Source organism: Vairimorpha ceranae (assembly GCF_000988165.1).
Source record: "Vairimorpha ceranae strain PA08 1199 chromosome Unknown NODE_8, whole genome shotgun sequence".
In the NCBI taxonomy this organism is placed as follows: domain Eukaryota; kingdom Fungi; phylum Microsporidia; family Nosematidae; genus Vairimorpha; species Vairimorpha ceranae.
Window position 1 is genome coordinate 20,751 of NW_020169303.1, and position 27,264 is coordinate 48,014.

Here is a 27,264-nt window from a genome sequence, read left to right on the forward strand (position 1 = left end):
TAAAAAAAATTATTTTTATCGATATGCAGATAAATAATAGTTCCTATTATTTAAATAAAATATTTTATTATTTTAGAAGAAAAGGTTTTAAAATGCGCATTAAATAGAGGTTGCTAAAAGTATATGCAAGTTGTGATAGTACATGTAAATACTTATTTAATCTAATAACTTGATTTTATGTGATATAATTTAAATTGTTTTTAAAGTTGAAATTGATAAAAAAACGATAATTTTAATATAAAAAAAGTTTATCTCAAAACTCGGTGTCCAAAAATTCTTTTTTTTGATAAAAATGTTCTTGTTAATTTAAATATTAATTGACTTTATTTTTTAAAATTTATCAATAACACCACGCAATTACAACTTCTAAAAAAATTAATTAAAAAATATTATCTAAATATGTTTATTGCATAAACTTCTTTGTAAAATAATTATTAATAAAGATAAAACAAACAAAACAAATAACTCCAACCAACTTAGCCTATTTATACACAAATTTTAATATTCCACACACACCACCAATTTCTTTTAAACGTTCTCCAAGATAATGATTGACTGGAATAACAAAAATGCTTACTCTATTACATTCCAAATTTTTACAAAATTCGTCAATTTTCCTTCGCTTGTCAATACAATGTGGCCTAAAAATTTCATCAGTAAAAAATATTTTACATAAAGCACCATATTCTAGACTTTCTCGAATTTCTGCTTTTCCAACCAGTAAATCATAATTTCCTTTATCAAATTCTAAAAAATATTTGCTTATTTCTTTTAGATCTAGTACATATTTTAAATTATTAAATCTTCTAGATAAATCTTTATCAGTCAAAATAAAATTCACAATCTGTTTTATAGTATCATTTTTCATATCACCAGGTAATTTAATGTTAAAAATTTTTTCATTAAAATTTATTTTTCCAATTTTTTTCACAAATTCAGAATTAGATTCGATAAATTTTTTAAAATCATTTACAATATTCATAACAGAGCAAATAATAACAAATTCTACTTTTGTCAAATATAAAATAAGTATATTTAGTAGATTATTAAATTTTTTGTTTTTCACTTCCAATTTATTAATTATTTTTATGCGATTTTTACCTACTAAACAGATGACACAATCTTTTTCATAAAATACAAAAAATAGTATGTTCTGTGATCCTTTACTTAGTTCTTTTAATAGACTTAAATCTGATTTTGTCCAACTATCTTTTTGTAAAGTAAACTTTTTATCTATTTCTATCTCTAATGTGTGGTATAGTCCCATTTTTACATGTTCATTTTCTTCACAAACTTTTCCTTTTGCGTACAAAACACCGTTTTCTAAATCAACTGTGTAACTTTCAAGCCTAATCATCAAATATAGACCAATTTTCTGTTGATTTCTTCCGTCAAGTGATAGCTTTCTATGTGTATAGCTTTTTAATCTATCATTCACTAAAATAATTTTAGTCAATTCGTAAATATCATCAAGACATTCTGGAATCATTGTAATCTTTCCACTGTTTCTTTTTTTGTCAATAACCTCGTTAAGAATTTTCATGGGTTTCTTAAACTGGAAAAATTTGAAGTTTTATGTTTTAAAGCGAACCAGTAAAAAAAACCAATTTTTTAAAATGTAAATAGACTAAAAAGATTTAGTATTTTAAATGTAAATGCAAAACTACAGTTTTAGCTAAAAAACAAAATATTTTATGGATTTAGAAAAAGTTGGTGTTACATCAAATATATAGGTTTAGTATAAATATAAACATGCAATAAAAAACCTAGCATAATATTTGTTAAACCTTTAATATTTTAAATATGAAATGTTATTAATTATAATCTTGCTATTAAGAATATTTATTCAATAAAAGTATTTTTTTAAAAAATTGGTTTTTTATGTTATTAACTTTTATTATATTTTCATATAAACTTTTTATAAATATGTAAATAAACTTGTTAACAATTTTTTTTGTTATTTTAATTTTACAATTTTTGACCTAGGTGCCCAAAAAATTCATTTTTGTTTAATTAATGTATTTAATTTTATTAAAAATTTTTCATTAATTTTGTAATTTTTTTACGAAAATTATTTCATTAAATGCATTCGGTATTTGATCAATTATATCTCTTGAAATTGTTGATACACCTTTTTCTATATATGCTAGATATCCTGCCCTTCTTAAAATTTTACAAGCTAAACTCATAGAGTTCATAAATACCTCTTTTGTTAAAGTATGTTTACTTTTAATTATTAATGAAGCAATTATACCACATAGTAAATCTCCTTGTCCTCCACATCTTTTTCCACAAGATTTATCCTCAATATTAATTTTTGTACCATCGCAAGACATTATTTGATCTTTGACGCCTTTAAAAATGGCATATTGTCCTGCGGCCAAAGGTTTTAAGAATTTTGTTTCGTTTTTATTAGGCGTAAATATTACATTCTTAAAATCTTTTATATTAAGTTTTTCCATGTTTCGTAGTCCATCTGAATCTATTAATAATATAATATCTCTTTTCTGTAAATATTCTAAAATTCTATTTAATTTTTCTAGTTTATTTTTATTATTAATGATTGACAGACCAGGTCCTAAAATACAAATATTTATTCTTTTTAGAATCCATTCTTGATAAGATATTCTACAGACAACAGCTTCAGGTAATAGAGATTTAAGAGGAATTAATGCAGATTTTCCAGAAAAAATATAAACAAGATCACATCCTGTTAACAAACAAGAGATGCCCACCGAATAAACAGCTCCTACATAAAGCTTACTTCCTCCAATAATCAATACACTGCCATTTATACCTTTTTGTACATTTTTAAATTCATAATCTGGATGATCCATTATGCAAATATTTATTTTTCTTAAATAAATAGTTTTATATTCTTAACTAACAAATTTTATATTTATTAGTATATTATTGGTTTAATTAAATAATACCTTACAACTGTATTAAATATGTGGTGCTTTGTAAAATTTCTTTTAGTAACAAATAAATATTAAGTATTTACAACAATTTAATTAGAATAAAAAATACCTTAAATACAAAGAATTACATTGAGGGTAAACTTTATTTTCCTCAATTTCGTGTTCAGATATTTTTTCATAAGTCATGCATAATCTCTCCTTAGCCCGCCTATTTTGAAACCAATTCTTAATTTTTCTGTATGATACCTTTAAAAAGTGCGCTATTTCATTCTTCTCCTTATCATTAGGCCTGGAGTTGTTTTCAAAATATTTTTCAAGAAATTCTTTATCTTCTAGTGATAATTTATTTTTTATCACTTTCATAATCAAAGATTATCAATTAATTTATTATAAATAAAATAAACCTAAATTTAATTGAGGAATAGTATAATAAATAATTTTAAGATTTTGCATTTTTTAATCTTTTAAATTGTGACAAAAAGATTAAGACAAAAATTGAATAAATTAAAATTTTACTAAAATATGCTTCTAAGTATAAAATGTGTTTATTTTATATACAGAATATAAGTAAAATAGAAATGTACATAAACATATTTTAACCAATAAATTGTTATACCCTTTTAGAAATGTTTGCAAATCTCTAACAAAAATACTATTAGGCTGTTAAGAATTTATAAAATTTATATATTCATTACTATCTAGTTGTGCATAAATAATACTGTAAAATAAATATATTTTTATATTGTGCAGGTGAAAAGTCGTAAAAAAAGAAACCTGTAAAAAATATTCAAACATAAATCAAAATAATTTAGAAGTAAAATAATGCATTTTACACCTTTTTAATTTAATTTTTATAATATACAGAATAATTATTTATACTTTTATTTTTCAATAAGTAATACTATGCTTTAAAATAATTATCTAAAAAATGCTTAATTTTATTGAAAAATTTTAAAAATAATTCGTGCAAAACCAATTTACCAAGTGTCTAATCATTTATGTTCCATTTTAATAAGCTTTTAATATCAAATTAAAGATTTATTAACCAATGTTATAAATTATAAAACCAATCATTAATACTGAAATTTTATTGCTTCTTTAATTAACCTAATAAAAATTTAATTTTTATAGGAGATGGACGGCTTAGGGAGTTCTGTCGAAGATGTTTTTATATCTCCAAATCTACACAATTCTCCTAGTTCTGCATTAAGAATTGCTTACATTATAGAATTATTATATAGATTAACACAAACATGTTTGGTATTATTTGCTATCTACATTAGAGGCAAAGTCTCTCTAAATCATCCTCTTAAAAAATTTTTAGTCTTATATCTCGGCTTAAATAGTGCTCGCACTTTAAGTTTAGGATCAAGAATTAAATCTAAAATAATGGCAGAAATAACTTCAAGATACAGAGAACCTTCAGGATTTGATACATATGAAAGCTTAATAGAGATGTTTTTATTTGTTTTATACTTTAGAGGTTTAGACTATTTAGAAATATGCGAGAAATGTAATATTACAGAACCTTTATTATTTTATCTTACAAAAAGCATTGTTATATTAGAAATAGCACTATTTATTTTGCCATTATTAATGATTTTTTTGTATATTATGATTTTAGCACATAGAGCTGAGTTACTTACTTTAGAAGATATTTCAGATATACCATAAAAATTAATTTTAAAAAATACTAAATATTTTTGGATTTAACTTAATTTTATTGTATAATTTATTATAATTTTTATTACTGTTTTTAATTTAACCAATTATTAAATTATTTTATTGATTACTTGTTTCACCAATAAAACAATTTTTCTCATTTTATAAAAAACTAGTTGATATCATTATGGATGTCTCAAATAGTTCACAGACAACACACATAATTAGAAATAGAACAAGGTTAACAGCACTATCTTGTATAAGATTCATGATTATAAGTGAACTTTTAATAAAACTTACAAAAATAATATCTATAACTTTTGTACTATATTTAAAAAGAAATGAAACATGTAAACAGCCTTTAAAAGTCTTTCTGGGTGTATTTCTTGTCATAACAATAATAAGATGTATTACTTTTTTATCTAAAAATAGAACATTTTTTAGTATTGACAATATCCCAGAATTCAGAGATAACCCCGATTTGGCTTTATTTAGCAATTTTATAGAAGCTCTTGTTTTATTCTGGTACCTTATAGGTTTTCATTGGTTACAGGAATGTACCAACTGTTCTACTACAAACCCAATACTGTATTATATGTCTGCGCTATTTATTACACTAGGTATAGCAATGTTTATACTACCTTTGCTTGCTATTATTGCGCTTTTATTATTAAAAGAATGTGTTAAACCTAAATTTAGAATTATTAAATTTAATAAACCAGATGATCTTCCTGATGAAACTGTAACATGTACAATATGTTTTGAGCAGTATGAACCCGGAAATGAGATAAAATTTTTACCTTGCACTCATCATTTTCATTGTGATTGTGTAGATGAATGGCTCGCTCTTAAAGAGTCATGTCCCTTATGTAAAAGAAGTACAGGATTTTTTAACGAACTTTTAGATGACCAATATCCTGACATATAAATAAATTTAAAGTTTATAAATTATTTATACTTTTCAAAACCAATATAAGTCAAAAAATAACCCATTTAAATAACAAGGATGTTTTATTAATTTTTATACTAGTTTTATGTCTTCATTAATGATTAAATCGTAAACATCATTTAAAGGACCGACAAAAAAATCATCTTTACACATTTCTACATTTTCATCATCTAAAATAACATTTCCTAAATCTTTTTTACATAAAAAACCAATAACTTCAATTTTATCATTTTTTTTGTTTTTAAATGGTGCTATTTTTTGTAATCTCGTGTAATAAACTACTTCTTGAGATGACAAAAGATTCAAATCGATATAATAATCTTCTTTCATTTTCTCTAATCTTATTATTAAATATTCTCGCAATAAAAATTCTATTCTTTCAATTTCTAACTCATATATGCTTTTCATTACGTTGGATTTCCCAGCTATAAAAATCTTATATTTTTCTTTTTGTTCTAATAATTTTTGATAAAAATAGTCTACTACTTCTTTTTTATATTTAAGAATAGCTTTTGTACTTTTTTCATTTACATAACATTCTATTAAATTTTGTACAATCATAAATAAGGAGAAAAAATTATATCTTTAACTTCTCCTCTTCATAAATTTCAAGTTTAATCCATAGATCTTTTTTACAGGCCGGACATGTTTGACTCATTTGAAACCACTCCTGAATACAATCTCTGTGAAAAATATGTTGACATATTAATTTAGATACATTTTGATCTACTTCATAATTTTCTAAACAGATAGCACAACTATTAAAATTTGCAATATTTTGACTGGTAACTGTCAGTGTTTCATATTTTTCTGATTTACAAAACAAAAAAGAAAATAACACATAAAAAGAGGCAGAAAGCATAGGACAACCAGCTATAATAAAATCAAGTATAATGGCTATTATATGAGTATAGTAAAGCATTTTATATTTTTGTTTTAACACATAATTATGCATAGTCAAATATGCTGCACTAAGCTGAAAATACATTTTTAGCGTTCTACAAATATATTCGTACACAATAATTCTCTGCGAATAAAGATGTGGCTGATCAATAATTTGACTAAAATAAATTATTCTAGATACATAAAGAAATAAAAGCATTGTATTGAAAATTGAAAACATAAATAAGAAATTTTTAAGATATAAAAAATTATCTGATTCTCTTGTGATAACTAGTACAGCCACACCGATGACTAACTCTACAAAACTAAAAGTAATATTAATAATTGTATAAGATATATCTTCATACATAGTAATGGCATTTAAAAATACATGGCTTCTTTGTTGTGGGGTAAAGGAGTTCATAGATAAGGGCAATGAGTTTATAAAATAAAAAGTAATAAAAAGGATACTGGCTTTAATTTATGTAAATGACAATGTTTTATATAGTAAATTTACTTTATTGACTAAAAGAGATACAATGCGTATAGTGTTATTGATAAAAATATCTTTATAAAATGTTTAATAAAAAAACAGACATAAAATAATTTAACTTTGGCTTACATAACTTCTATTTTTAAAAAAATAGATGTTAGACATCATCTCATAATTATTATAAAAATCCAATTTTATTAAATCTTGTAGTTAATTTAATCACAAAAATCAAATTATTTCCAATTTTTTGATTAATACAATGTTATTTAGTGTAACTTTAATATTGTCGTGTTTGTACTTCGAAAGTAAACACCTTCTTTGAAAACAACTCAACAATATTTCTAATATCGTTGCTCTTAATCTTTTTTATGTTTTATTATACCAATTTTACTTTTGGTAATCTTATATTCTGCTTTTTTCTTTGAACGTTTACTCCTTTTTTTCCATTCCTTAGCTAAATAAAATTTTCAAATAACAAAGTTTTGAAACTTGATTGTGGATTTAAACCACAAAAAAATAAAGAATAATTTGTTATAGACAAAGTTATGGCATGTTGTGATAAGAACTTTTACTAAATAAAATGGAAAAAAATTGTTAAATTTTTGTTATGAAAAAGTCCTTAATATTATATTTACATACTTACAGTATAAAATATTTCAGGAGTGATCAACCTTATTGTATTAATTATTTATTATTCAATCTTTTTGATAAATTAAAAATAATAATTATATGAAATTTTTTATTCTAAAACAGCAGCATTATATTCACTTATTTAAATTAATAAACAATTTGTATACATTCTTACTTGGTGAAACTTTTCGTATTAATCTAATATTTGGATTAATAATTCCCGTTTTTACAAATACATAGTTTTTTACATCATTTTCATTACTAAAAAAGTAACAATGTACTTTCCCTTGATTAATATATTTCAAATAATCTATACTATATTCTGGTAAATTAAGTATATAATGATCTATTTTAACATTTTGTATATTTTTTAAAAAGACTTTTGCATCTTGATTTTCAATATTAAAACCCTCTTCTATTTTATTTATCTTTAGATTAATTTTCAAACAATTAATTGCTTTTTCGTTGAGATCATTACAATACACTTGACAGCCTTTTTTTAAAAGTGGTATGACCATAGGTCCCGCACCACAAAAAGCATCACACACTACAGACTTAGAATCAATTTCATTAATTAATTTTCTACGTTCTTCTTGCAATTTACTGCACCAGTAAACATTTTTTAAGTCTATAAAAAATTTCACATCATTTTGTATCAATGTTGTTTCTAATTTATCCATTTTAATTAAAATTTTTTTATTGCAGTAATCTTTAATTAATAAATCCAACAATTCTTTATTAAAATCGTCTTTAGAAAGTGTAGTATAACTTTTACATGTATTTTTACATTCCCTTTCTTTTATATCAACAATGTCTTCTTCTTTATATATCGTATATTTTGTTCCATCAATATTAACTTCTTTTTCATTGTTATAATTTAAACTATTAATATCTACTTTCCCTCCTATGTACTCAAAATCATAGTATCTAAATGTTGATTTAATATTTCCTAATTTATTAATAACAGTACAACCAGTTTTATCATATAAAATCTTCCCAATAAGATATTTGTAAGGTAAATGTTCAACATTAAGATTAAAATGTATTACATCTCCAACTGTTTCATAAGAAACAGGCATAGGAATATCACAAATTGTATTAATAATCTCACTATAATGAAAGAAGTTGTAATTTAGTATCAAAACAATTTCATGCTCTCCAGAATCACAAAGCAATATTTGTGTATTTAAATCAGAAAAATTATGTTCTACTCTAAAGGTTGGATAGTTTTTTCTGAGATTAATAATTGATGGTATTCTGTACACTTTTGATAGCTTAATACTTTTAGAAGGAGCTGCTTGCTTACACTTAAAGCTTACAACTTTCTCTATTAAATTTAATAAATTCATGCAGGGAGAAAAAAATAAAAAAAATAATTTATTAGAAATCTTCTAATCTTTTAAAATTTCCTTCAGTGCTTTTCTTCTTAAAGTCTAAAACTACACTACTTTTAGTCTTGCTTAATCTTCTCGTCTCTCCACAAATAACTGTATCACCCACATTAATAAGACCTTCAAAACAAGGAGACATATGAGAACTAACATTCGTATGTCTTCTGCCAAACCTTCTGTATTTCTTATTATAAACTAATCTGTTGATTCTCACAACTATAGTCTTATCTGCTTTCATTTTATAAACTACTCCTTCAAAAATTTTTCCTGTTACCCTGACATCTCCTGTAAAAGGACATTTTTTATCAACATAAGTAGCATCTATAGCAGTCTTAGGAACAACAAATCCGTCTCGCATCTTGTTAATTCTTCTACTTTGTTTAATTTCTTCAGCAGTAGCATAAGGACTAAGTGATATGCCTGTTTGTTCTGGGAAAATTTTGTATTTTACTGTACTGTCAATCATTTAAGGGCAAAAAAAATATTTTTGTATTTTAAAAAAGTAATTTGTTTCTATTTACAAACAAATTTAAAAAAAAAATCCCCATAAATAAATATGAAGCATAATGAAGGAAACAGGTCTAAAATATTTATTCTTAATGAATATAAGAATATCCAAGCTAAAATTAATGAACATTTTAGTGTAGGACTAATAGAGAACAATATTTATACATGGGAAGTTTTGATTTTTGGACCACGTGATACACCATATGAAAATGGAATTTTTAAAGCAAAAATGGTTTTTCCAGTTAACTATCCAGAAGCGCCACCAACATTTAGATTTATTTCCGAAATGTGGCATCCAAATATAGATTCTGATGGAAATGTTTGTATAAGCATTTTACACAAACCTGGAGATGACGCTTTTGGATATGAAGAATTGAGTGAAAGATGGATGCCTGTTAGGCATCCAGAGAGCGTTATTATGAGTATTGTGTGTTTATTAACATCTCCAAATTGTGACAGTCCTGCCAATGTAGATGCTGCTACACAATACAGACTCGACATAAATGCATATACAAAAAAAGTCATGAGACTAACCGAGAAAACATTAGAATAACTTAATATTAAAGTGCTATTTAAAATTTTAGATTTTTTTATCCCATACATGTTAATAAAATTATTAAGCATTTTTTTTACATTCGCATCTCTCAACAAATATAGTATTTCTTACATTGAGAAAATAGCTTTATCTTTTATTTTTGAAGATATCGAGCCTAGAGTAAATAATCCATATTTAATATTACTTTCTAGATTAGTTTTATGCAACAGAGATATTTTTTTTCAAGTTTTCTTTACATTTAATTTATTTAAATTTATTAATTTAATTTTAAATAATTTTTATAAAACCTTAAGCTTGTTAACGATATTGCTATGTATATTGAAATTACAAAATTGCATTTCTAATATAAAAAGTATTTCCCGTGTGCAGCGTATAAATTTGAATAGAAAATTATTTCATTTTGTATGTTTTTGTGTTTTTTATAATCCATCAGATTTTCTTATTGAACTATCAGAATACGCTTTTTTTGGATTTATATTGACATCTAAATCAAAGTTATTTAGAATGTTCTTTAGAAATTTTCTTAGTGCAAAAGATTGCAATAATGTTTTATTTTCACATGTTTATCTTTTGATGTCTTGTTTATTTCCCTATTATTATTTAGAATTAGAAAATTATAGATCTACTTTAATGGCTGTTTGTATTCTTGATTCTATGGCATCAATTGTAGGTTTATACTTTAAAAATACATCTAAAAGTTTTTTAGGAAGTATATCTGGAGTATTATCTGCAGTAATTGTAAATCTCTATTGTTATAAGAAAACAAATTTTTTTTATTTTTTATTTGTAGGATTAATAGAATATATAGATTTATGCAATGACAACTTGTCAATACCTCTATTTTCTATATGTTATTATAAAATTAAAAAAGTAATATAAACAGTTTATTAACAACAGCTTTTTTTCTTTTTCTGTTTTATGTTTTTAATTTCCTTGCCAGAGAAGGTTTTACTTTTTGCTTTACTGCCTTTTTTTAATTCTTTTTCCTTGTGCTTGTTGTAAATTACAGTAATTAATTCATGAAAAGCTTCATTTACATTTTCACCTGTTTTAGCTGATGTCTCAAAATACATTATAGAATTTCTAAAAGCTTCTTCTTTCCCATTTTCTGTTGATACCTGACGTTGTAAATCCGTTTTATTGCCAATCAGCATGATAGGAATATTTTCTGTATGATTTTTCAATTGTACCAACCAAGTTTCTAATGCCTTTTTTAGTGTGTTGGGTTGAGTGACATCGTATACCAAAATTGATCCGCTTGATCCTCTGTAGTAAGCATGCGTTATTGCTTGATACCTTTCTTGACCCGCGGTATCCCAAATTTGTGCTTTAATTATTTTATTATCAATATTAAATGTCATTGTCCCAAATTCAACACCTATTGTGGCTCGACTGTCTGATAAATACTTTTTATGAATTAGTTGACTTAACAAATTTGTTTTACCAACAGCCGAATCACCTATTAAGACAATTTTAAAAAGATAATCAAATTGTTTAGGGCCTGCTGCGTCCATTTGTATATTTAGGGTAATGTATTATAATATTAAGATATTTTTTTAAATTTGAATAGTTTGTTTGTTAAAATTTATGCAAAAAAACTTATAAAGACTTAAAATGCATAAAACTTATAAAATTTAATTTTTAAAATATATTTGTAAAATTACAGCAAATATTTAAATTTTGTATATACGAAATTTTTGCATTGCGCATATTTATTTAATATTTGTTTAGGCAATAATATTTAATGTTACTGGATTTAGCTACCCCAGATATGATTAAGTCTTTTATATCTAAATACGTTTCAAAATATTTTACAAATATAAATCCGCTTAATGTTAAATACAATATATTTGAGCAAACTGTAGATTTATACGATATTTCCATAAATCCAGATTTTTTTTATAATATTAGAAGTACTATAGCACATTTGCGATATAAATTTTCTCTTATCCAAGATATTGTGCTAATTAATAATTTATTCATAGTGGTTGATAAAATACCCTGTTTTACTAAAAATGAAGATTTTAATTATGATTTAAAAATATGTACAGCTACTATAATTTATAAAGATTTTAAAATTAAGATTTTAGAAGTTAAGGATGGAGAAATTAAAGGATTAGAAATAATTTACAAAAAAGTAAAAATTCTTACATCACCGAGGTTTATTAAAAGCATTAATGGATATATTTTTAGTGAAGCTTGTATAAATATCAAAGAAATTTACAATGCTTTTTTAGATTTTTCAAATAGTAAAACATTAGAACCAAAAAAATTGAAAATTTTGGTTGAAAAAGTAACAATAAATAATTTACATGCTAATCTTAGAGAAATTACGATTAGTAACAGTAATAAATCGGTATGTAACATAAAGAAGATTAAGATTCTTGGAATGAAATTTTATAACACTGATATCAAATTTGAAAAAAGTATAGAAGTTAAAAATGATATATTTTGCATTAGAACTGATAGCCAACATTTAAATATTTTAATAAAAAAAAACATTTTACAGATAGAATCACAAAAAAGGTATAATTTTGAGTTAAAAAGTATAAGTAATATTTTGCAAGATTTACCACAAATGACTGTTAATATTTTGTTTCTAAACGAAAAAATCTCTTTTTTATTGGATAAAAATATTTATAAATTTAAATATAATAATTTTTTAGAAATAGAAAGCATTTGTATACAAAAAGAGATTATTATTAATACTGTAAAATTTAATGAAGAGCCTAATTATAAGACAGATAACAAATTAGAAGTTTTTATTGATTTTTTATTAGAGTTTATAAATTTTAATATTGTTATTTTAAATATTTTTCATAAAGATTTATTTATTCATCGATTAGTTTATCTCTGCAACGAAAATTTAAACGAAGAATGTTTTTTAATAAATTTTACAAGTACTTTTAGTAATAATGATATAAAATATCTTGAAATTTGTTGTATAAATAGAACATTTAAGGTAAAAGTTAATAATTTTATTATAGGTGATATAGAATCTCTTATAAAGTATTATCAAAATAAGGAAAATCCTTTTAATTTTGATATTTCTGTAGAGAATTTGCAAGTTCATCACAAGGATATAACACTCTACATAAAGGAAGCACATCTTGATCCTCTAGAAATATCATTAATATTTGATTTAATGTTTAATAATAATTTTATTGTCGAGGACTGTAGTGTTAAATATACTAATAACAATATAAGTGTAGAAGATTTATTTATTAATATCAGCGATAATATAATGCATACTGTATCGAATATTAATCCTTTTGATTTTTTTAAAAAAGATGATATTAAATCTTTTAAATCCACTTTAGATTTACACATTGATGATTTGATTATTAATGTGTTTAATATTTCTAATAGGGAAGTAATGCTTATATTTTTATCGGATATCGATTTACTTTATTCAGAAGATATTTTTAAATTAAATATAAAATATGCACAAATTGACAACCAAGAGTATTTTACTAAGCATCCTATAATTTTTAAAAGTGTAGGAGATAATTTTATAAATTTAATTAAAGCTAATGATGAAATATATATCGATGTTGGCAATTTTCATCTAGTATATAACGAATTTTTAGATAAAGTTGCTATTTTTAAAAACTTTTATAAAACAAATAATAATGTTTTAATTTATTATAACTTTAAAAGTTTTGTGATTAATTCTATCGAATGTACAATTTTATACAAATACTACGTCAATGTTAAATTAGAGCTTTTTGAGATTAAGTTTTTTACAGGTACACTGATATCTTTACATGAGAATATTTACAAGTTTTATAAAAGTAAATTAACAAAGAAGTTTATTGGATTAATTTTTAAAAATATTAAAAATAATTTATACACAAAGTATGTAAATTTGGGTTATAAAGAAGATAAAAATTTGCCTGTACCATGGTATAGTGGCCAACATTCTGATTATAGATTAAAATATCCGATGCCTATGAGATTGTATATTGAAAAATATAATTACGGGCTTAGTGCCTCATTTTATATTTTTAATAAAATGGATGACAAATATACAGATGAGGTATTTACAGATGGAACATATGCAAATATTTTTTACAAAAATAAACTTCATGAATTATCTTTTGGAAATAATTGTCTTATTTTGACAAATAAAAGATTATTAATGAGCAGTAAACTAAATACAAAATCTATATGTATCGATGATATTTCAGTCAAAGAATATTGTAATTATTTTATGATTGGAGATATAAAAATAGTGGTAGAAAATACTACATTTATTAGTTCACTTTGTAAATTCTTATTATAACGCAAAGTGCTGTAAAGTAATTTATGAATAAATTTAAAATAATTTTGTTGTATTTAACAATTTATTTTTTATAAAAATTTAATTAACTAATAATAACTTAAACAAATTCGAGTAAAATTTAATTTTACAAAAAATAATCTGGTATTTTAGATAAAACAAAATCTTCCACTTTAACAGGAGATGGCTCAAATTGTGTAAAATCATACCTTCCATGTTCGTCCATTTGCATAAGAGTTGCTAGATTTCCACACCTGTAGCAGTAATTAGGTGCACTAAATATTGTTACACAATGTTTATCATGATTCCACGAATATCCATCCATTACAACTTGATGAGCTCTGCATATCATTTTCAAATTATTTGTAGCTGTAAATTTATTTGTGATATCAGGACCAAAAGTGTATCCCGCACCCCTAGGGGATGGTCCCCATCCTTGTGTCTCGTCAGGATCTGACCATAAAAGATCACACATAGCCCCCTCATGTGGCACTTCTATCTTTCTATCTATGCTTTTAAGTTGATCTAAAGTTTCAAATGATGGACTAAGGCCACCATGGCAACAAAAGGTATCATTATTAATTACAGCACTAACAGGAAGGTAATCAAATAATTCAGTAAAATATCTCCATACATTACTTGATGCATATTTTCGTATACACTCGTCAAAAAATCCATAAACTTGGGTTATCTGCCGGGACTCATGATTGCCTCTTAGAAGATAAATCCTATTTGGATATTTTACTTTTAAACACAATAAAATGCTAAGAGTCTCAACAGAATGATATCCCCTATCCACATAATCTCCCATAAATAAATAATTAGTGTAGGGTGGTAATCCGCCCACCTTAAATAATTCCAATAAATCGTGAAACTGCCCGTGTACATCACCACAGACAGTTACTGGACCATTAACATTTATTACGTTATCTTCTTTTATAAACACATCTATTGATATTTTACATAATTCTTGTACTTCTGTTTCTGTAAGGTATTCACATTTATATAATTTAGAAAGAAATTTGTCGATCATTCTAGGGGGTAAAAAAAGTTAACTATAAAAACTGCATAAAACATTGTAACAGATAAGACAAATAAGATGAATGTTAAATGACTAAAAATTACTTAATATATAAAACTAATCATTTTAATTATTTTAGAAAGTAAATTATACACTCCTTTAATAAAATTACGAAATTTATTTCCACCCCCTTTATGCTAAATCTTAGGAAATATCTCTACGGTCTTATTCTTTCTACATTATTTGCTTACAAGTACACATACAGTCAGAATACATCTACATTTTGCACAGATATGTTTTTAGTACCGTTAACTTGTACACTTGTATTCGCGATTCAACTAACTAAATTTTCTGAAGAAAACATTACAGGAGGATTTGTCGCAGGATTGTTATATAGCGTTTCTTATTGTAAATTTATTGATGGATGCAACAAATTTAATATTGAATTTAGTCTTCTTATTAATTGTGCAGGGTTATACATTGCTAGTCTGTTTAAATTCTTAATTTCTGATAGAAAATCCTTGTCTGCTTCACATCTTTCTATGTATTTACTTTTTGTACTAATAATCTCAGTTTTTATACTTAAGGATAAAGAATTTGACGGGATAAAAATTGTGTTGTCTGGTCATAATAATTTCTTTAGTATTGTAAGTTATGTATCTTATACAGTAGTAGCAAATATTTTTACAAATGAAATGGGTATAAAGAACTTCTTGGCGTTATCTTCATATCCTCAGCTAGTTATATTTTTAGTATGTGCTTGTTTTTTTAGAATAAATAGTATATACACAGAGCCACTAGTAGACAACATTATATATTATATTGTATCCCTTTTAACTTATATAGGTACAGTGGCGTATGTACAGATGTATGGTATAATAACTACAAATACACTACACTTAAGTAATTTACTTATATATATTTTATTAATTTATTCCAAGAAATTGATTAAAATATTTTAAATAAACTTTATAACAAATGTAAAAATTTTTAAAAAATTTATAAGTCTTATAAAAATACTACAAATCTTTTATCAAATATAAAAACGTATAGAGTATAAAGAAGCGCATAAGGTATATAAAATTTAATAAAAAAATAACATTTAAGAAATATTTTTATTCACTATTAAGGCTCAGTCCATGTATTAATAACCCTAGATCTTAATTTCAGTGTAAGAAGTATATCCCTAGCCATAACTGTACATCTTCTAGCGTGTGTAGCACATAGAAGTGAATCTTCAAATAATCCTACAAGATAACATTCTACCGCCTCTTGAATAGCTGCAAGAGCAGGTCCTTGAAATCTAATTTCGGCTGCATTATTAGATTCTCTTACAATTGCACGACAATGTCTCTGAAAAGGAAGTCTCCTTATTAAACATTCTGTACCTTTCCTATATCTTCTTATCTCCTTAAGAACAAGTGCACCAGATCTATGCCTCTGCTTAGTCCTCTTCTCTGTTGATCCAGGTGTGCCGGTTGGTGTCTTTTTCGTAGACTTAGCAGCTAATTGCTTTCTGGGAGCTTTACCTCCAGTTGTCTTTTTTGCAGATTGTTTTGTTCTTGCCATTGGGGGCTTGGTATTTTTAAAAATAAATAAAAAATAGGAGGGAAATTTGTTTCAGTGTTGATATTTTTTACATAAATTATTTTTTTATTAAATTTATTTGTGTTATTATTAAAATCAAAAGATAATTAAAATTGTTTTTTTTCTGTAATAAATTTTGTAATTCAACTTTATTATGATTTTATTCCTTCTTAAATAACTAAAAAAAGCAATTTTTTTAAATTATTACCCTTATAATGTATTCTATATTTTTAATTACAAATTTTACTTTGAAATTTTTATCAAATGAAATTAGATTATTTGACAATTTTAATATTGAAAAAATAAAAGTAACAGTTGAGCCATGTGACACAAAAAAATGTACCATCTTTTCATGCAGAAAAATAAATTTTATAAAAGATAGTGTAAATCTTAAAGATCTTGTGGAATGTAAAACACATTGTAAAAATGGATCAGAAATTTGGAAGAACATTACTGATATTTGTAACATTAAAAATGATAAATTTCTTGTATATTTGATTTCAGGATTACATTTTGCTATTAATTTGCACATAGCTTACAATTACTATAACTTGTATTTTTTTTACTACCATAATATTAATGTTTATTTGAGACAAAGAAAATATTTTCATAATTTTATGCTACTTTTACTTTTTATACGAAAAAAAATTAAATTTTATGCAGAAAACAAACAAATTAATTATAAAATTGATCAAGAAGAAACAAATTATATAAATAAGCTAAAACAATCAATAAAAGAAATCGGATGCCTTGATTGTGAAAAATGTCAAATTTTAGGAACATTGCATTTTCAAGGATTAATTAATTGTATTAAAGTAGACAAACCTTCAGATTTAATATATGTGGTGTTTGTTTACAAAAAATTACTTAAAACCTTAAAGGTTGTATATTTTTTTGAAAACATTATACAAAATAATTAATATTTTGTTATGTTGAACCCATTTAGAATGTATGTAGAAGAAAATGAAGAATCTTTTATTAACAATTTATCCACATTGTACAAAAATATAGTACATAAAAAGGAAAAAAGACGGATTCTTGTAAGTAAATCTTCAAACTTCTCTGATTCTTCTGTTTGTAAAGGTTATGTTGATGATACTAGTGTTATGCTTTATAAATATGAGAGTGATAAAAATATTTGCATATTGGAAATACCAGCAAATTTCTATAATTGTTTTATTGGAAAAAATGGTGTTATGAAAATAAAAAATGAAAAATTATTTGATATACAAATTACGATATTTTCTAGTAGCAAAATTATTGTTGAAGGAAAGGGAAGGAAAGAATTTTCAAAATATGTACTTGATAAAATTTATAATTATATTTAATTAATTTAATAAATCATTTATGGTGATAGATATACAATTACGTTTTTAATTTATTTTAAATTTGTTTGTGTCTACGTACAAACTATAATACTGTTAAAATGATTTTTTACAAATGCTCTTTTAAAATATATCTTTTGTTATTTACATTTTTTTGTAGTTTTTTTTTATTTACTGTCATGACACAATCAATTTATCACTAGCAAGTTGCTAAATTAATAATATTTAAAATTACCAATAACTTTCCTCAAATTGTAACAATCTTATTATCAAAAAATTACCTTTAAAAATATAAATGATGGATCACATGAATAATAAATATATTTATAAAAGCTATTGTCATTAAACTACATGTGTTGAAAACATTTTTCAAAAAATATCTCTTAACAGTGTTGTGTTATCTGGTATTCCTTAAAATTGAACAAAAAGCATAAAAAATAAATAAAACCAATTAATTTATTCAAATAAAATCTTAGCAAAATTTCCACTTATGTCCACACACACATGTTACGAAAGTAGTCATGGGTTCATCTGCTGATCTGGTCTGCAACTGCCTATAAGAAGATTTCCTTTGTCCACAGGTAGAACATTTGAACATATCTGTCTCTGCTTGTATTTCTGGCATTTGAATATCATATAAACTTTCTTCATACGCTTTTCTTTCTTGCTCTTTCAAATCTTTAGACTTCATATCTTCATTAGACATCAATATATATTCATCTGGCTTAATTGTTCCTTCATATACTTCCTTACAAATTCTAGGGTTATTTTTGTCCTTTAAGTTAAAACATTTCGATCTAACAATTTTCGGTAAATCGTTACTAAAATTTTTGTAAATTGATCGAGTCAGTTCAAAAGATAAACTGTGTAAACGCTCCTCATCAAATGACGGTAAATTATATTTTAAAGATTCATAAAACAATTTCATACATTTATTTTTTTGTGGGTCTTCAAAGTCTTGAAACGTAGCCATGCTGAGGGCTAAAAAGTAAAAAATACTAATTTGTGAAAAATACTGATTAATGAAAAAAACTGATAAAATAAAAGATAAATATTTTAATAAAATTTAAGTTCAGTAAATAAAAACTTGGCCTTTCCATTTTCTTGTGCTTTCTTCATAATATCGACTACTTTATTTCTTACTTCCTTCTTAGAATTAATGTTAGATATTTGAGAGTAATCTACTTCACTTAATCCAATGTCTGCTTTATATCTAGTAGCCATAAGATGTCTTACATTAACTTTCTTAACAAATGATAAAAATCTATCATTTTTTCTTTTTTCTACCTTTGACATGTAATCCTCACTTTCTTTAGGTAATCTCTGAACACCAGCAATTAGACAGATTCTATCATCAATATTTTTAATTACTACTGCTTTTTTACCAGCAAACTTACCAGCTGTAGGAATTACAATCATATTTGGGATAAATAACATTTTAGGGGTAAAAATAGTGCATAAAAAATATACAAAGCTAAGAAGTAATTGAATAGGTTTGTAAAAAAATATAATATTTTGAAAACAAGAAGTTACACTTGATTTTAAAAAATTATGTGTTTATAAATGTAGAACTTGTCTTAAAAATCAAAAATCGAGTTGTTGATATACAACCGTTAGTGAATACGCAATTTTGATAGAAAAGTTGCACGAAAAAAATATTTTGATAAAAATGTTTAAAGATTTTTTTTATAAATTATTAATTTAACACTGTTAACATATTTAAAGATAAATATGCTCATTGCCGATATTTTAATTGTCCAAATTTTGGATGACTATATAAAGTTTAATAATGTACATATAAAAAATTTTATTTTTCTCAAATGCAATGTTATGTAATTCTTACAAAGCCTTAAATTTATATTTATAAATTATTTATTTGTGACATAAATTAAGTTCTCATTGCTCGTTGTATTTTTTTATTGGCTCACTTCCTTATGCTGTCTGAATCTAGTCATGTCAATTTAGTATTTATACATTTTTATTTTACAAATGTACTAGGATTTTTTATAGGAGTAATCTTAATTTATTTTTTATTATATATTTTAATTATCTATTGTTAAATAAATATAACCTCATTACTATTAAAGATGTAAACCTTACAGTGTTACATCTTAAATTTTTCTTACTTTGCGCAATTTTGTATTAAATAAAACCAAATAAAATACTATACAAAAAAATTAAAATTATGTTTAACTACAATTAATATCAGCTAAAATATTATCACCAAGCTTTTTCATATTAAAATGCTTTTTTTAATAATCCCTTATGCATAAATACGAGGTTGTAAAAAAAATTCATAAAAAATTAGACAAAATTCTGGAAGATTTTATAGAAATACTACTTATTATTAAAAAGACAGACAATGACATGAAAGGGCTATTTTTTGCTAAAAGAAGAGTTCTTAACATTATAATTACAGTACTGGAAATTTATGATCACCTATTATGTCTTAGAGAAATTTACAAAGAAAATGAAATAAATAATACACCTGAGGAAGAAAAACAACTATTTATTGAATTTTTAAATAATTTCTAATGGTTTTATATATCTTGTATTTAAAATCTTAATATTAATGAATAATTTTTTAAAAATTTTAAATTTATAAGCTTTAAAAAATATTTTATATTACAGGCCTTTTATAGTCAATTTTTATAGATCAAATTTCCAGTATTAAATTAATTTTTTTATGCATAAATATAATCCTTGAATGAGAAACCAAAGAAATTCCGAAAGAAAATTTAAAAAGGTAAAATTAAATGATCTTTTTGAAGATGACAATTTTAAAAAGTTGGAAAGTGATAATAAATCTACAAATAAGAAGATTGATAACACTTTTGTTATTCAAAACATTAAAATAGAAAAAATAAGACCTGTCAAAATTTGCAATGTCATCAAGACACCTTCAATTTTACCCTCTAAACAAATATTAATAGACATACATTCCAATGATCCACTAACTCTACATAACCTATTTCTTATTTTAAAACAGATAAAAATTACTGATGAAATATTTTCTATTGTTATAAGAAAATGTAAAGATGTCATTTTTAGAGAAATAAAAAATACAATTCCTACTGGTATAATTTATTATCCAGGTGATGATATTAATATTAGAAATGTGACTAAATCAAATATCAATATATTTACAAAAATATTTGAATTAATTACAAGTAAATGTTATTCAAAAAGTATGTTTACTAGAGAAATTTCGGATCAAGATATATTTTCATTATTTCATTTATTAAAATCTGAAGATGAAAGAGAAAGAATGAATATATGTAATATATTGATTAATATTTATGACGCATATTCAATTAAGATAAAATATATTGTAGAAAATGAATTAATACAATTTTATGAGGACAATAGAACACATATAGGAATTGAAGAATTACTTGAACTTTTACAATTAATTATAAAAAATACCAAAGATGACTCATTTTTCTACCAAGTAGCTTTAAGATTTTTATCCATTAAAAATTTAGAATATTATAAATTAATAACTGACATTATTTACAAATATTGTAGTGAAGATGTAAAAATATCAAATTTTACACTAAATTATATATTTGTATTATATGAAAAGGTAGATTATATTAATAAGCCTATATTAGTTAAATTATACTTTAACATTTATATAAGATGGGCTAAAAGAATACCTTTTAGAGGTATTCTAAATGATATGTGTTTTATTATAAATTTCGGTTTATCTTCTGAGTATCATCCATTGGTAGAAGAAGTACTAAAAACTTTAGATTCAAGGATTATAAAAAAAATATTTTCTGAATACATTGATGATATTTTACCAAAGATTTTTAATAACATATACCTTTTAAGTAAAAAATACTGGTATAGTAAAGGTAAATTAAGAATATTTAAATATATTTCAATATTATTAAGCATGAATTATGCCTGTTTTGAAAAATGCCTTATTAATTACAACCTTGATAAATTTGTAAAGAAAAGTTCTAATTTTACTGAAGACACAGTTTTAGACATTTTAAGAAAATGTATAGAACATACCAATATAGAAAATAAAAATGAATGGAAAAATATGAGAAGAAGGTCATCTGAATTTAATGGAAAACCTACATAAAAAAAATCTTTAAAATACAATACTGTAATTATTTATATCTTAAATTTCGTAAACAGTTATGTTCGGTAAATAGAAACAATTATGTAATACACAGTATTTTATTACTGTTTACCTAGTAGAATATTTTGACATTCTAACTAAATAAAAGCATAACAATAGCATAAAAGATAAATAAACAAATTGTAAATAAAACAAATTCTTTTATTAATTTTCTAAAATCACTACATCCTCAATAAATGGTGTCAATCCCGGTTCATCAATTTCTGCTCTCTCAGTAGTATTTATAATAACAGGCGTAGAATGTGTCTGCATAGAGGAGATCCTTCGAGGATCTCCTACAACACCAACAGTATTAACTGGTAATCCAATTCTAATGTTAACCTTTTTCTCCGTGTAAATGTACTTAGGAGTAAAACTCTGATTTAATAAGTAAAAAAGGTAAGTATTTCCAGTAAGAAGAGGACTAGAAACAGAATCTAGTAACAAAAATGTAGTAGAAAATAAACCTATAAAATTTTTGGGAATAATGCATGATCTGTCATAAAAAGAATAAGAAATTGAAGAAAGACCTTTTCCAAGAGATAGTAATCCATTTGCAATTCTTAACACTGTCCCTGCTTTAGGATCTTTGTAAGTCATGCTATATTGAGAATCCAGCACTTTTTGAATTCTACCACTGACAGAACCAGCACCAATAACACCCAAGGCATACAAAGATGTAATGATGATAGAAGCATCACTTGAATTTAAATTTTTTTCCAGTGTATCAACAATTTGTTGGTTAGAACTTGAAGGAAATAAAATTGAGTAGCATAAAGGAAGAGCACTTTTAAGATGAGGAGAATCCAAAAGTTGAGAAGAAGTACAAATTCTTGAAATCATCTGTAGAGCCAGATCATCTCCTATTCCTACAAGACAACAACTTAGCAATGCAATAGATTCTAGTAGAGCATCTGTCTCTCCCGAAAATGCATTTGTAAGAATTTCTTCTACTACATTATGATCACCTGTTTTAATATTTTGGAATCCTTTAATTAAAATAATACCATGTCTTGAATAAGTCATATCCATGTTTTCTAAAATACATTCTAAATCAGGTCTTCTGTAGAACAATAGAGCCAGTCCTAACATAATAAGTTTATAAGAATGTGTTCCAGCATAATCTTCTTTTTCAATGTAAAGTTGTAAAAGAACAGAGAGTATTTCATCATCCCCTGTACCTACAAATATACTTCCTAAAGTAAATGCAGCAAAGGAAGAAATTTCTAAATTATCAGAATAAACCAATGGACATAAAAGTTCTTTCAAGTCCTCTTCTGCAGTATTACAATAAATTGATTGTATTCCTAAGAGGATGGGAATAACATGAAGTGGATCATTAGATCCCAAGTTAGAAGTAAGAAGAGACAAAATAGTCTTATTTTCGTCATACAATTTACAAGAAGATAAAGCTAAAGCCAAAAGTGAACCTGTACGTTTAAGAGAAATATCTCCAAAAATATTATCTTGTAAAATTTCCATAACCTTATTAGGATTCCAAAATTCAATACATCCTACACTTCCTAAGATAGTAATAAGTTCTGGAATATTAGAATTAAGTATAGTTGAATATTCCACACCTTCAATTTCCTCCCCACTCTTAGGGAAAAATATACTATCCTGTCCATATCCTAAATTTATAAACCCATTACAAACTGTAATGGGATTGAAACTACTCTGTTGTATTCCCTTTAATTCTTTCTCATATCTTAGCTTTCTGAATGTAGAAGACTTATTTGTTTCTGAATTTAATTCATAGATTTTTATAACATTTCTATATGTATCTTTTATATGTCCATTGCATAGAATAGCTTTTTCTTCTAAATCTTTGGTATCATAAAAAATATTACATCTTGCTAAAATGTAAAGAAGTTGTTTCTTTACTTTTTTATCTTCACATTTCCCTACAAAATCTATTGCATCTTCATAATAACCACCATCTATAACATTAACAATGTATCTAGAAAAGTCTTTCATTTTCAGGCATATTTCATTTATAAGTTCATACAATTCATAAAATAGAGCCATCTCTTGAAGATACAAAATTATTCTTTTGTAGTTGTGCTTTTCTACATATTTAATGATAGATCTAATATCTTCTATTTCTATCAAAAAATCTATAGCATCAAACTCCATGTTATTTTTAAAGAAAAAATCTACACATGATTTAGATACCTCTTGCGCTTTACTAATATCTTCACCATTATGCTTATTATTAACAATCACCCCTATTAATTTTTTAACATACAAGTGTCCCCATTCTTGTAGAGGAATAACATTCCCTAAAAGACGATGTTTTAAAATTTCTGAATCATCTCCCATTATTGATATAGAACTTATAATATCATGTATCATTCTTTTTTGATTATCCGATAAAATTTCACAAAGATCTAAAAGAACAGGTTTCTTTTCCATAATTGTATTAAAATTAAGTGTACTTATAGACCCTGCATGAGAAGACTTTAATAACTCAATAAGCATATTTATAGCATTTTGTCTTAAATCATTGTCATCAGATTTAATACAATCTAGTATTTGAACTAAATTTTCTTCTTCCATTTTAGGGGAGGAAAATTAAAAGTTTAAAAATAAAGTAAACATGCCATTTTAAATAGAAAATATGTTTATAAAATACAATACTGTATTTTTTATAAATAAAATTTATAAAATTGTTGTACATAACATATTTTATTAAATATTTTTAGGTTAATATTTATTTATTGTCAATTTCATCCGAATCTTTAATTCCTTGATCACAAACATACAATATGTGAGGTAACATATGATGTATTGTAGCATGTTTAATAACAATCATAGATTCAAAAAAATCAAGATTTACTTTTTTATAAAGAATTAAAGATATCTTCTTATTCTGTTTAATTACTATAACTCTTTTAAAATGATAATTTATTCCTGGACAAAATAACTTAGGATATTTATTATTACATTTATTGTGTACTTTAATTTTTTTTAAATCATCTTCTATGTTTTCAATTTTACCAAAAACCCCTGATTTATTTCCAAGAGAACAGGCAATATATTTCATTTCAATAAAACTGCCATAATTCAATCTTGCAATAAAATCATTACCATACGTTATTACAAATAAATTTTTATATTTTTGTGATGCTATATTAAATGATACAACAGGTGCCGCGCAAAATGCCATTGTTACAATATTTAAGAATTCAGAAATGCCCTGTTTAATGTAAATTAAATGTACTAAAATAGCTATACTGGCCCCAAGGGAATGGCCTGTAAATAATATATTTTTAGTTTTATAAGTTTCTAATAGATCTAATAAAATCTTAGTCTTGTATTTAACAAATTCACATGCCATGTGTTTTATCCCTTTGTGTGCAAATCCGTCGTAAAATTTTGTATATCTACAATTCAAATCTTTAAGGGCTTCTTCTGATGTTGATGTTCCTTTAAATGATACAACAAGTCTATTATATTCTTTATCATAAAAAATAATATGCTCAGGTATATTCTTATCTGCCATCTGTATCGAAATCAAAAATTCATTTTCAATATTTAAAAATTCTAATATTGCCTTTCTATTTGCATCCATTTTAGAATTTTTTACTTTTTTTCTTCTGGCACAAAATATAGTGGGCCATGTATTTCCGTATGAACCAAGAGCGAAGTAAAAACAATTTACAAATTGTGTAAGGAAGTCTTTATGTGCAATTATGTACTCATCATTACTTAAATGTTCTTTTATGGGCTTGTAATCTTTTGGTGCTTGGAACAACTTCTCTAAATCTTGTAGCATATAAAAATCTTCATCTGAGGTATCCTCAATCCTTTTACTAAAATAATCTTCTTCTACCATTTCCGTCATACAAGATTCTAGAAGATCTAAGACTTCTCGATTGTTAAATTTTTTTTTGTAAAATTCATTAAATTTTTTATAAAGATTTGATAACTCTTCTTTTGTTTTTGATTTGTGTTCTTTATTAGAATCAGAAGAAGATTTGGTTCGTGAGGGTGTGTAATTTGTAAAATCAGTAATTTTACTATATTTAAAATTTTTATCTGAACCTAATAAGTATTTTTCAATCTCAAAATCATTTTTTTTTAAAAAGTCAGATGATGTTAATTTCTGAACTTTTTCATTAACAAAACTCCCTAAATAAAACATATTTGTTTTATCAAAAATTTCTAATTTTTTTAGATTTTTTATATTTTCAAATTTTAAATTTTTAGTCATTTCATAGTAAATATTAGCAGTGTATTTTTCCATTATGTACAATCCTAATATAAAATTGATTTTACATCCACGACTACCCATTAAAAATTCATCTAGCACCGTTTGAAAATTTTTTACTAAAACACTCTGCTGCTGATCTAAAAACAAGGTAAATATTTTTTGAACAAGTGTATCCTGTTCTTCTACACCATTAAGTCCTTCATAGATCTGATTAATTGTAAAATCATATGTCATTTTACCAATTGTTTGTAAACCCCCAAAATCATAAAATTCCGTCTTAAAGACATATTCACTAGACAATACAGGTTCAATATTATCTTTAAGTGATCTTTTTATAAAACTTGAGTTATTAATATTTACTACACCAGTATATTTATCCCAAATTGCTCCTCTAGATTTTAAACGAAATGTTACTTTTTCAAACAATAAATCATGCAAGGTTACAATTGAAAAAATAACTACATCTTTTATAACTGAACAAGAATTTTTATAAACAAATTCTATTGTATCTACGTTTTGTGACATTTCTATATTTTTTATTCTTAAAGTGACTTCCATTGTAATTTAGGGTTATTATCAAAAAAAGAGCTTAAGGGTATTACATAAATATTTAAATTATTAGATGATTAAAAAAATAAAAATAATTTTTTATATTTGTGTCTAAACTTAAAATACTAAGTTACAGTATTTTTGTAAAATCTAATTTA

The 27,264-nt window shown here is 24.4% G+C and overlaps 24 protein-coding genes across 24 annotated transcripts; 10 read left to right on the forward strand and 14 right to left on the reverse strand.

Moving 5' to 3' along the window:
- Positions 1-481: 481 nt before the first annotated feature.
- On the reverse strand, positions 482-1,543 carry AAJ76_800022293 (pelota protein; the record flags this gene model as incomplete). The annotated part of the gene is made up of 1 exon (XM_024476442.1): positions 482-1,543. One exon carries the CDS (start codon positions 1,541-1,543, stop codon positions 482-484), a length of 1,062 nt encoding a protein of 353 aa, XP_024331717.1.
- Positions 1,544-2,045: 502 nt separating this feature from the next.
- On the reverse strand, positions 2,046-2,462 carry AAJ76_800023212 (sugar kinase; the record flags this gene model as incomplete). The annotated part of the gene is made up of 1 exon (XM_024476443.1): positions 2,046-2,462. One exon carries the CDS (start codon positions 2,460-2,462, stop codon positions 2,046-2,048), a length of 417 nt encoding a protein of 138 aa, XP_024331718.1.
- A 552-nt stretch (positions 2,463-3,014) lies between these two features.
- On the reverse strand, positions 3,015-3,284 carry AAJ76_800024034 (homeobox protein hd-9; the record flags this gene model as incomplete). The annotated part of the gene is made up of 1 exon (XM_024476444.1): positions 3,015-3,284. The coding sequence occupies one exon, from the start codon at positions 3,282-3,284 to the stop codon at positions 3,015-3,017; it is 270 nt and encodes an 89-aa protein (XP_024331719.1).
- Positions 3,285-4,055: 771 nt separating this feature from the next.
- On the forward strand, positions 4,056-4,595 carry AAJ76_800024806 (e3 ubiquitin-protein ligase; the record flags this gene model as incomplete). Its single annotated transcript, XM_024476445.1, has 1 exon — positions 4,056-4,595. The coding sequence occupies one exon, from the start codon at positions 4,056-4,058 to the stop codon at positions 4,593-4,595; it is 540 nt and encodes a 179-aa protein (XP_024331720.1).
- A 175-nt stretch (positions 4,596-4,770) lies between these two features.
- Positions 4,771-5,511, forward strand: AAJ76_800025521 (zinc finger (c3hc4-type ring finger) family protein; the record flags this gene model as incomplete). Its single annotated transcript, XM_024476446.1, has 1 exon — positions 4,771-5,511. The coding sequence occupies one exon, from the start codon at positions 4,771-4,773 to the stop codon at positions 5,509-5,511; it is 741 nt and encodes a 246-aa protein (XP_024331721.1).
- A 93-nt stretch (positions 5,512-5,604) lies between these two features.
- Positions 5,605-6,093, reverse strand: AAJ76_800026843 (dna replication complex gins protein sld5; the record flags this gene model as incomplete). Its single annotated transcript, XM_024476447.1, has 1 exon — positions 5,605-6,093. The coding sequence occupies one exon, from the start codon at positions 6,091-6,093 to the stop codon at positions 5,605-5,607; it is 489 nt and encodes a 162-aa protein (XP_024331722.1).
- A 16-nt stretch (positions 6,094-6,109) lies between these two features.
- On the reverse strand, positions 6,110-6,838 carry AAJ76_800027588 (ring u-box domain-containing protein; the record flags this gene model as incomplete). The annotated part of the gene is made up of 1 exon (XM_024476448.1): positions 6,110-6,838. One exon carries the CDS (start codon positions 6,836-6,838, stop codon positions 6,110-6,112), a length of 729 nt encoding a protein of 242 aa, XP_024331723.1.
- Positions 6,839-7,671: 833 nt separating this feature from the next.
- AAJ76_800029636 (hypothetical protein) lies at positions 7,672-8,886 on the reverse strand (the record flags this gene model as incomplete). The annotated part of the gene is made up of 1 exon (XM_024476449.1): positions 7,672-8,886. The coding sequence occupies one exon, from the start codon at positions 8,884-8,886 to the stop codon at positions 7,672-7,674; it is 1,215 nt and encodes a 404-aa protein (XP_024331724.1).
- A 31-nt stretch (positions 8,887-8,917) lies between these two features.
- On the reverse strand, positions 8,918-9,394 carry AAJ76_800030144 (40s ribosomal protein s11; the record flags this gene model as incomplete). Its single annotated transcript, XM_024476450.1, has 1 exon — positions 8,918-9,394. The coding sequence occupies one exon, from the start codon at positions 9,392-9,394 to the stop codon at positions 8,918-8,920; it is 477 nt and encodes a 158-aa protein (XP_024331725.1).
- A 90-nt stretch (positions 9,395-9,484) lies between these two features.
- AAJ76_800030235 (ubiquitin-conjugating enzyme e2 g1) lies at positions 9,485-9,988 on the forward strand (the record flags this gene model as incomplete). Its single annotated transcript, XM_024476451.1, has 1 exon — positions 9,485-9,988. One exon carries the CDS (start codon positions 9,485-9,487, stop codon positions 9,986-9,988), a length of 504 nt encoding a protein of 167 aa, XP_024331726.1.
- Positions 9,989-10,036: 48 nt separating this feature from the next.
- AAJ76_800030787 (dolichol kinase) lies at positions 10,037-10,870 on the forward strand (the record flags this gene model as incomplete). The annotated part of the gene is made up of 1 exon (XM_024476452.1): positions 10,037-10,870. The coding sequence occupies one exon, from the start codon at positions 10,037-10,039 to the stop codon at positions 10,868-10,870; it is 834 nt and encodes a 277-aa protein (XP_024331727.1).
- Positions 10,871-10,878: 8 nt separating this feature from the next.
- Positions 10,879-11,505, reverse strand: AAJ76_800032255 (ras-related gtp-binding protein rab11; the record flags this gene model as incomplete). Its single annotated transcript, XM_024476453.1, has 1 exon — positions 10,879-11,505. The coding sequence occupies one exon, from the start codon at positions 11,503-11,505 to the stop codon at positions 10,879-10,881; it is 627 nt and encodes a 208-aa protein (XP_024331728.1).
- A 230-nt stretch (positions 11,506-11,735) lies between these two features.
- Positions 11,736-14,276, forward strand: AAJ76_800032486 (hypothetical protein; the record flags this gene model as incomplete). The annotated part of the gene is made up of 1 exon (XM_024476454.1): positions 11,736-14,276. The coding sequence occupies one exon, from the start codon at positions 11,736-11,738 to the stop codon at positions 14,274-14,276; it is 2,541 nt and encodes an 846-aa protein (XP_024331729.1).
- A 124-nt stretch (positions 14,277-14,400) lies between these two features.
- AAJ76_800036056 (ser thr protein phosphatase 2-a) lies at positions 14,401-15,306 on the reverse strand (the record flags this gene model as incomplete). The annotated part of the gene is made up of 1 exon (XM_024476456.1): positions 14,401-15,306. One exon carries the CDS (start codon positions 15,304-15,306, stop codon positions 14,401-14,403), a length of 906 nt encoding a protein of 301 aa, XP_024331730.1.
- A 182-nt stretch (positions 15,307-15,488) lies between these two features.
- AAJ76_800036239 (hypothetical protein) lies at positions 15,489-16,256 on the forward strand (the record flags this gene model as incomplete). Its single annotated transcript, XM_024476457.1, has 1 exon — positions 15,489-16,256. The coding sequence occupies one exon, from the start codon at positions 15,489-15,491 to the stop codon at positions 16,254-16,256; it is 768 nt and encodes a 255-aa protein (XP_024331731.1).
- A 163-nt stretch (positions 16,257-16,419) lies between these two features.
- Positions 16,420-16,863, reverse strand: AAJ76_800037613 (histone H3; the record flags this gene model as incomplete). Its single annotated transcript, XM_024476458.1, has 1 exon — positions 16,420-16,863. The coding sequence occupies one exon, from the start codon at positions 16,861-16,863 to the stop codon at positions 16,420-16,422; it is 444 nt and encodes a 147-aa protein (XP_024331732.1).
- A 233-nt stretch (positions 16,864-17,096) lies between these two features.
- Positions 17,097-17,801, forward strand: AAJ76_800037847 (endoplasmic reticulum membrane-associated oxidoreductin; the record flags this gene model as incomplete). Its single annotated transcript, XM_024476459.1, has 1 exon — positions 17,097-17,801. The coding sequence occupies one exon, from the start codon at positions 17,097-17,099 to the stop codon at positions 17,799-17,801; it is 705 nt and encodes a 234-aa protein (XP_024331733.1).
- Positions 17,802-17,810: 9 nt separating this feature from the next.
- Positions 17,811-18,209, forward strand: AAJ76_800038561 (hypothetical protein; the record flags this gene model as incomplete). The annotated part of the gene is made up of 1 exon (XM_024476460.1): positions 17,811-18,209. The coding sequence occupies one exon, from the start codon at positions 17,811-17,813 to the stop codon at positions 18,207-18,209; it is 399 nt and encodes a 132-aa protein (XP_024331734.1).
- Positions 18,210-18,678: 469 nt separating this feature from the next.
- On the reverse strand, positions 18,679-19,179 carry AAJ76_800039929 (transcription elongation factor s-ii; the record flags this gene model as incomplete). Its single annotated transcript, XM_024476461.1, has 1 exon — positions 18,679-19,179. One exon carries the CDS (start codon positions 19,177-19,179, stop codon positions 18,679-18,681), a length of 501 nt encoding a protein of 166 aa, XP_024331735.1.
- An 83-nt stretch (positions 19,180-19,262) lies between these two features.
- Positions 19,263-19,643, reverse strand: AAJ76_800040393 (60s ribosomal protein l27; the record flags this gene model as incomplete). The annotated part of the gene is made up of 1 exon (XM_024476462.1): positions 19,263-19,643. The coding sequence occupies one exon, from the start codon at positions 19,641-19,643 to the stop codon at positions 19,263-19,265; it is 381 nt and encodes a 126-aa protein (XP_024331736.1).
- Positions 19,644-20,471: 828 nt separating this feature from the next.
- On the forward strand, positions 20,472-20,741 carry AAJ76_800041222 (hypothetical protein; the record flags this gene model as incomplete). Its single annotated transcript, XM_024476463.1, has 1 exon — positions 20,472-20,741. One exon carries the CDS (start codon positions 20,472-20,474, stop codon positions 20,739-20,741), a length of 270 nt encoding a protein of 89 aa, XP_024331737.1.
- Positions 20,742-20,913: 172 nt separating this feature from the next.
- On the forward strand, positions 20,914-22,302 carry AAJ76_800041664 (ser thr protein phosphatase 2a regulatory subunit beta; the record flags this gene model as incomplete). The annotated part of the gene is made up of 1 exon (XM_024476464.1): positions 20,914-22,302. The coding sequence occupies one exon, from the start codon at positions 20,914-20,916 to the stop codon at positions 22,300-22,302; it is 1,389 nt and encodes a 462-aa protein (XP_024331738.1).
- A 204-nt stretch (positions 22,303-22,506) lies between these two features.
- Positions 22,507-24,900, reverse strand: AAJ76_800045650 (26s proteasome regulatory subunit 4; the record flags this gene model as incomplete). The annotated part of the gene is made up of 1 exon (XM_024476465.1): positions 22,507-24,900. The coding sequence occupies one exon, from the start codon at positions 24,898-24,900 to the stop codon at positions 22,507-22,509; it is 2,394 nt and encodes a 797-aa protein (XP_024331739.1).
- A 154-nt stretch (positions 24,901-25,054) lies between these two features.
- On the reverse strand, positions 25,055-27,115 carry AAJ76_800047865 (class 3 lipase; the record flags this gene model as incomplete). The annotated part of the gene is made up of 1 exon (XM_024476466.1): positions 25,055-27,115. One exon carries the CDS (start codon positions 27,113-27,115, stop codon positions 25,055-25,057), a length of 2,061 nt encoding a protein of 686 aa, XP_024331740.1.
- Positions 27,116-27,264: the final 149 nt, after the last annotated feature.